Source organism: Dama dama, chromosome 1 (assembly GCF_033118175.1).
Source record: "Dama dama isolate Ldn47 chromosome 1, ASM3311817v1, whole genome shotgun sequence".
NCBI classification, from domain to species: Eukaryota; Metazoa; Chordata; class Mammalia; order Artiodactyla; family Cervidae; genus Dama; species Dama dama.
The window spans coordinates 48,462,784-48,470,417 of NC_083681.1; the positions used below are offsets into that span (position 1 = coordinate 48,462,784).

The following is a 7,634-nucleotide window of genomic DNA, read 5'->3' on the forward strand; positions in this document are numbered from 1 at the left end:
TATAGATCATGTTCAGTATGTGCTAATGAAGATGGGGTATGTGTGGAAGAAAGAAAGATGGAAAGAGACCAGAGGCAAGGAGAGAAGGACAGTGACAGAGGGAGATAGAGAGTCAGAGAGAAAGGGAGCGAAGAAGGGGGGTGGTGGGGAAGAAAGGAGAGGAGAAAGACAGAAATGGAGCGAAGAAGCAGGTGGGGGTGGGAGGAGAAGAGAGAGAGCGAGAAGTAAGTAATGTTGTGCATTGATTTCCATAATCATTTTAAAATCAGCCAATTGAATGTCATGAGAATTTAGGATGCTATTCTAGATTTTCCATCTCTTAAATCTCAGAGAAATGCCCTGAAAGTTGGCTTTGAGAATTAATGCCTTGTATATTTGTCAAGGGTGCCACGATTCTGCCTTTCCAGACATACAGCTTCAAATTTTACTTGAGAAAGACTGCCCCTTTGTTTTTGATAAGTCAATATCATAGCCCACTTTTGAGATAAATAAAAGCTAATTCTGAATGAATTAAAACCTGAGCCCAGTGGGGGAAATATTAATATGGAATTGATAAAGAGATACTAACTGCTCTGTAATAAATAGGATATATTTTATCAAAATTATGGCTATATTGATTTTACTGTTTTTAGAGAGAAATTTGACCTTTTTAAACATGAATTAAACTATATCATTCCTAAACTATTCTGTTTATGACATCTGTTTCTACGAGTTCTGCTCTTCACGAAACATTTACTTTTTTTGTTGTTGTTTTCTTTTATTTTACTTTATTTTTGAAACAGTGCTAAAACTGAGGTAACTAAGATATTGTATATTTGAGGAAAAAGAGTAAATAATAACTGCTGCAGCTTGTAATAAGTGTTAATGGAAAATAACTGAAGAAAATAGCTATTTTATCCAGAAAAATATAGATTAGATTGCTGAAATATTCTACTTAGATAATTAAAAATTGAACAGCAGAGCATGCACAAAAGAATTCTAGCTGAGTGAAGTTTCTGAACCAAATGATGAAACCACACATCTCTGAATGAAATGTCATGATTCTCCTGAAAAAAGTCAATATTCATCCTCTTAATTTTACACTCAGAATAGGCCCATCTTGGTATAGAATGTTAGGAATTAGGTCACCTTGCCAAACTGGAATAAAGGAAAAGAAAAAAAAAATGTTTGTCTCTCTGTCTGTGGACTTGTGTGAGTGTGTGCATGCTCAACAGGGCTTTAAACAAAGTAGAGCAGATATGCTGTGGATCCCTTCACGGAGTCCAAGAAAGCTCATGATGGTGAAGATGGTAGTGGGCCTAAGAAATATTCCAGAACTTTTTAGTGGTGACCTGGATTTGCACTTTACGCTCTGAACATAACCCCATTTATGTAACTATTCATTCTTCCTTATTTTTGCCTGAACTTTTGATGTCTTATAACAACTTTCAGACTTGTCCCTGGAGTTAGAAGGAAAAACCCATTTCACTCTTTAATCATATCAAGTAGCAAGTGTGAAAGACAACAACTCTTGCCCTGAGACTTGCATGATGGTGGCTGCAGCAGTCAGTACAAAAGAGGGGCTCATAGATCATTCATGGCAAAGGAAGACATGAAAAAGAAGACACAGTAGAAGAATTTGTATATATATACATACACACACACATATGAATACTGGAATATTATATATTATTCAGGTATAAAAAAGAATGAAATTTTGCCAGTTGCAACAACTTGGATGAACCTGTAGGATACTATGCTTGGTGAAAAGTCAGACAAAGAAAGACAATATCCTGTATGTTGAAACTTTTATGTGGAACACAAAAAGCAAAATAAACAAATTAATGTAACAAAGCAGAAGCAAACTCACAGGTATAGAGAACAAACTAGTATTTACCCATGGGGAGAGGGGAGGGTCAGGATAGGGGTAGGGGACTAAGAAATACAAACCACTGTGTATAAAGTAGATTAGCAACAAGGATATACTGTGCAGAACAGAAAACATAGTCAATAATTTATTGCAACTTTAAATGGTGCATAGTCCTTAAAAATACTGAATCACTATGCTGTACACCTGAAACTAATATAATATTATAGATCAAATATTTAAAAATAATTACTTCAAATCAAATGAATTAGGGAATCATCTCTGAAAACAGAAAATGATAGGGGAAGTCTTTAGGTACATGCTAATTCCTATCAGTCCAGACAGCAAAATTGTAGCCCTGACAGTTTGGCTCCTTTACAAGAAAACTTGGCTCCTTGACTTCCCTGGTGGCTCAGACAGTAAAGCGTCTGCCAACAATATGGGAGACCCGGGTTCGATCCCTGGGTTGGGAAGATTCCCTGGAGAAGGAAATGGCAGCCCACTCCTGTACTCTTGACTGGAAAATCCCATGGACGGAGAATTCTGGTAGGTTCCAGTCCATGGGGTTGCAAAGAGTCGGACACGACTGAGCGACTTCACTTTCTTTTTTTCTATACAAGGAAATATAGGAATAGACTATACTATTATTTAGTAAGTTCTGCGAGTCTTCCATAACACAAACTTCCTGAAAAGACATGTCCAAAGTTTCCCAGAAGAAGTCCTTTCACTCACATATGCCTGACTTCTGATATCAGGGGTGTGAATTAGGGTCTTTAAAAGAGTACAAATATAAAACAATGATAAAGCTAATGGAGATTTCAGTTTAATCAATTGAAACACAAAACCTAAGGTCAAACCAACTGTAGATTTTTGTTTGCTTTTTGTTTTTAACATTTAAAACTTTGAAAGATTTCTTTTCCCAGAAATCAACATATGAAAATGTTTTTCTAAGTATAGACCAATAGTTAAAGCCTCTTTCTTTGAGGGTTACAGAAAAGAGTGACTATAAATTGAAAATGTTTAAATCTATATTTTTTACCCCTATAAACTTTTATGGGCATATAATTCTGCCCTAACTTCCAGACAGCCAGGAAAGAGCAAAAACTTTTCTATATGTCTGAAAATATCAGAATGAATTTGTTCACAAGTGTTTGATGGTGAATGGGCCAGGTCAAAGGGTGAGGAATCTTCATTTACCTAGCAAAGATGGAAAAAATATTTTGGAGGATGAAGTAATGAAAGCTGGACATTTATAAGTTTGTTTTTTTTTTTTTTTGTAACAATTAGAAATGCAGAAGTCCTTTCCTTCTCAGTTCAGTTCAGCTCAGTTCAGTCACTCAGTCATGTCCGACTCTTTGTGACCCCATGGATCGTAGCACGCCAGACCTCCCTGTCCATCACCAACTCCCGGAGTTTACTCAAACTCCTGTCCATCGAGTAGGTGATGCCATCCAGCCATCTCATCCCCTGTTGTCCCCTTCTCCTCCTGCCCCCAATCCCTCCCAGCCTCGGGGTCTTTTCCAATGAGTCAACTCTTCACATGAGGTGGCCAAAGTATTGGAGTTTCAGCTTCAGCATCAGTCCTTCCAATGAACACCCAGGACTGATCTCCTTTAGGATGGACTGGTTGGATCTCCTTGCAGTCCAAGGGACTCTCAAGAGTCTTCTCCAACACCACAGTTCAAAAGCATCACTTTTTCAGCACTAAGCCTTCTTCACAGTCCAACTCTCACATCCATACATGACCACTGGAAAAACCATAGCCTTGACTAGATGGACCTTTGTTGGCAAAGTAATGTCTCTGCTTTTTAACATGCTATCTAGGTTGATCATAACTTTCCTTCCAAGAAGTAAACATCTTAATTTCATGGCTGCAATCACCATCTGCAGTGATTTTGGAGCCCAAAAAAATAAAATCTGACACTGTTTCCACTGTTTCCCCATCTATTTGCCATGAAATGATGGGACTAAATGCCATGATCTTAGTTTTCTGAATGTTGAGCTTTAAGCCAACTTTTTCACTGTCCTCTTTCACTTTCATCAAGAGGCTTTTTAGTTCCTCTTCACTTTCTGCCATAAGGGTGGTGTCATCTGCATATCTGAGGTTATTGATATTTCTCCTGGCAATCTTGATTCCAGTTTGTGCTTCATCCAGCCCAGCGTTTCTCATGATGTACTCTGCATATAAGTTAAATAAGCAGGGTGACAATATACAGCCTTGACGTACCCCTTTTCCTATTTGGAACCAGTCTGTTGTTCCATGTCCAGTTCTAACTGTTGCTTCCTGACCTACATATAGGTTTCTCAAGCTAGTTCACGTAAAAATATATTAGTTGGAGTTACAGAGACATAGAGCTGAAAGAATGAGAGATTTTTTAAAACATGTTTTGCCAGTGATGGCAAAGGTGAGAGACAGGTGATTCTAGACATCAAGTGGTCTGAATCAGGAGAAGGTTCTAAGGAGAGAGATCATGGGAAGTAAATATACATGCTCCTTTCCTTATTGAAAGGAAGTAGAAATTCAAGAAGAAGGGAAGATGCAGAAAGTAGGGGACCCTCAGGGAACTCTGAGATCTAATGCTCGCTCAGAAATGCTTGCTGGTTTTGCTTTTTCCATTGAATCTTCTAGTAGTAAGAAACAGACCTCTATATTTCCGAAGTTTTTTTCTTGCCTAAAAAGGTAAGAGGATTTATTACATGGGTTGGAGGAGGGGCAAAGAGAGAAGAAATATTTGAAAAGCTGTAGATAATGAAGAATAAATTTTAGTGAAAGAAGGTGTAAGTAAAGTATATGAAGTGAGGTGAAATGAAGTTGCTAAGTCGTGTCCGATTCTTTGAGACCCCCTGGACTGCAGCCCACTAGGCTCCTTCGTCCATGGGATCTTCCAGGCAAGAGCACTGGAGTGGGTAAAGTATATAGAGAAAACAAAATTATGGATAATGAATAAAATAGAAGTAATTCTTATGAACACAGTACTCTTAGAGGCTTAGAGGAAGAAAACAAATAATCTGATTCAAGCTGGAATGTCGTTCCACAATTTTATCCCTCCTTTTAAATCACAGAGAAGCTTCTCTGTTCTTCCAGACCCTTTCCCAGGTTAGTCTATGAAGAAACAAGTTATATGCCTCTACTGAGTCTTTGAACACATTGCCTCTATCAGGGTTATTGAAACCTTAGATTTATGATTGATTTTTTACTTCTTTGTATTTCTTACTACATGAAGAGGTCTCTGTTTTCATCTATGGATTAATGGAGTAAGTATTTCAGAGGACCTCTCGATCCATACTTATTCTATTCTTCTATCATTATTTATTTGGTCATAAATTAAATTAAGAAAAAAATTGAATGAGTAGATAAGCAAATGAATATTTGTTTTCATACCAGAACGATTTAATCCCAAACAAGCGAACAAAGAGATGCATATTTAGAAGAGGAGCAGAGGTTTTGTCCATGCTGTCCTTGTAACTCTTTTGTATATTCTGAAGGCACAGGAGATGATCCATCCACATAGTCTTAAGCTGAATCATAGTGGACAAATTCTTTCCACTTTCTGGACTCCAGAATCTTCATTTGAGTAATAAGAAAATTGAGGAGGTGGTTTCCAAGACGTTACCTCGTTGTGATTCTAAAATCTCTACAAGCAAACTTGCTAACGAAGATGATTTTAGTAGCAATTTGTATTGCTGGAATGACTGACACCTTGAGATGACCAGAAAGAGGGCTGACAGTTTAAGTCAGTGCCAGGAAGACTAAGGAGAGGTATGACTATCATCATTCAAGCCTCACCCTGTGGAACCACAACTTGGCCTGAGCCAATCTGCTCACAGAAGCAGGGAGGGCAGGAGGCAGGGCTGGGCATAAAAGGAAGAGCTGGGCCAGCTGCTGCTTACACTTGCTTCTGACACAACCGTGTTCACTAGCAACTACACAGACAGACACCATGCTGACTGCTGAGGAGAAGGCTGCCGTCATTGCCTTCTGGGGCAAGGTGAACGTGGCTGAAATTGGTGCTGAGGCCCTGGGCAGGTAGGTATCCTGTTTACAAGACAGGTTTAAGGAGAGTGAATGGCACCTGGGTGTGTGAAGACAGAGCCGTCCCCTGAGATTCTGAAAGCTGCTGAGTTTCTCTGACCTTGTGCCCTTTTCACCCCCTAGGCTGCTGGTTGTCTACCCCTGGACTCAGAGGTTCTTTGAGCACTTTGGGGACTTGTCCTCTGCTGATGCTATTATGCACAACGATAAGGTGATAGCCCATGGCAAGAGGGTGCTAGATGCCTTTAGTGATGGCCTGAAGCATCTCGATGACCTCAAGAGTGCCTTTGCTAAGCTGAGTGAGCTGCACTGTGATAAGCTGCACGTGGATCCTGAGAACTTCAGGGTGAGTTTGTGGAATCCTCATGCTCTCCTTCTTTTTATGGTGAAGCTCATGTCATGGGGAGAAGTCTAAATCTCAGGACACAGTTTAGGATGGAGAAGATGTATTCTGGTTAGAGTGCTAAGGATTCCTCAGAACCGTTTAGACTCTTTTAACATTTTTGCTCAGCCTCCATTTCCTCTGATTCATTGTTGTTCTCTGTTGTCTGTAATGTCTTCTCTTTTTGCTTATACTTTTTATTTTGAGGGTTTAATTTGAAAAAAATATTTCTTCTCTTATCAACTTTAAAAATGGTATCTAGTATTTTCCCCTTATCTGTTTCTTTCAAGGGATAAAAGTTTGTATTGCTTTTTGAGATGATTCAAAATAATAAAAATGATAACAAGTTCTGAATTAAGATAGAAAGAAAGAAACATTTCTAAATATAAATTCAGGAAGATATGGGTAGCTTCACATCAGTAGTAACATCTCCGCTTTAGTCATCTTTGTGCTTATATCCTATGGTCACAGCTTGGGATGAGACTGAAATACCCTGAATCTAACCTTGAGCTTCCCTCATAGCTCACTTGGCAAAGAGTCTGCCTGCAATGCATGAGATCCCAGTTAAATTCCTGGGTCGGGAAGAATGACTGGAAAAGAGATAGGCTACCTACTCCAGTATTCTTGGGCTTCCCTTGTGCTCAGCTGGTAAAGAATCTGCCTGCAGTGCAGGAGACCTGGGTTCAATCCCTGGGTTGGGAAAATCTGCTGGAGAAGGGAAAGGCTACCCTCTCCAGTATTCTGGCCTGGAGAAATCCAAGGGGGTTGCAAAGAGTCAGACATGACTGAGCGACTTTCACTCCACTCACCTGCACTAACCTTGCCCTTGCTTAATGTCTTTTCCACACAGCTCCTGGGCAACGTGCTGGTGGTTGTGCTGGCTCGCCACCATGGCGGTGAATTCACCCCGGTGCTGCAGGCTGACTTTCAGAAGGTGGTGACTGGTGTTGCCAATGCCCTGGCCCACAGATATCACTAAGCTCCCCTTCCTGATTTCCAGGAAATGTTTTTCATCCTCAGAGCCCAAAAATTGAATATGGAAAAATTATGAAGCATTTTGAGCATCTGGCCTTTGCCTAATAAAGACATTTATTTTCATTGCACTGGTGTATTTAAATTATTTCATGATCTCTTACTCAGATGGCACATGCAAGGGCAAAACTCTGAAGACATAAAGAAATGAAGGGCTAAGTTGAGAACTTGAGTCCAATATCAGTATATTGGACCCCATGACAGGAGTGGTTGTAAATAGCTGATGTTATTGGAAAACAGACTCTGATCCTTAATCTTACTCTCCCTTAAAGAATTCAAGTTGCAGCTTGATTTGGGAGTTAGATCATTGGTATGTTTTATTTATATAAATTATGCTATTT

General features: G+C 39.4%; 1 protein-coding gene across 1 annotated transcript; it reads left to right on the plus strand.

The window, feature by feature from the left end:
- The first annotated feature begins 5,718 nt into the window (after window positions 1–5,718).
- Window positions 5,719–7,364, plus strand: LOC133060900 (hemoglobin subunit beta). Its single transcript, XM_061148808.1, has 3 exons — window positions 5,719–5,873; window positions 6,003–6,225; window positions 7,112–7,364. The coding sequence occupies exons 1-3, from the start codon at window positions 5,788–5,790 to the stop codon at window positions 7,238–7,240; spliced, it is 438 nt and encodes a 145-aa protein (XP_061004791.1). The 5' UTR covers window positions 5,719–5,787; the 3' UTR covers window positions 7,241–7,364.
- The last annotated feature ends 270 nt before the right edge of the window (window positions 7,365–7,634 follow it).

Bases quoted from the DNA above. Each gene is read 5' to 3' on its own strand.
- LOC133060900 (XM_061148808.1), top strand. From the start codon at position 5,788: ATGCTGACTGCTGAGGAGAAGGCTGCCGTCATTGCCTTCTGGGGCAAG. The intron at 5,874-6,002 runs GTAGGTATCCTG...TTCACCCCCTAG, and splicing joins GGTGCTGAGGCCCTGGGCAG to GCTGCTGGTTGTCTACCCCT. The intron at 6,226-7,111 runs GTGAGTTTGTGG...TTTTCCACACAG, and splicing joins TGGATCCTGAGAACTTCAGG to CTCCTGGGCAACGTGCTGGT.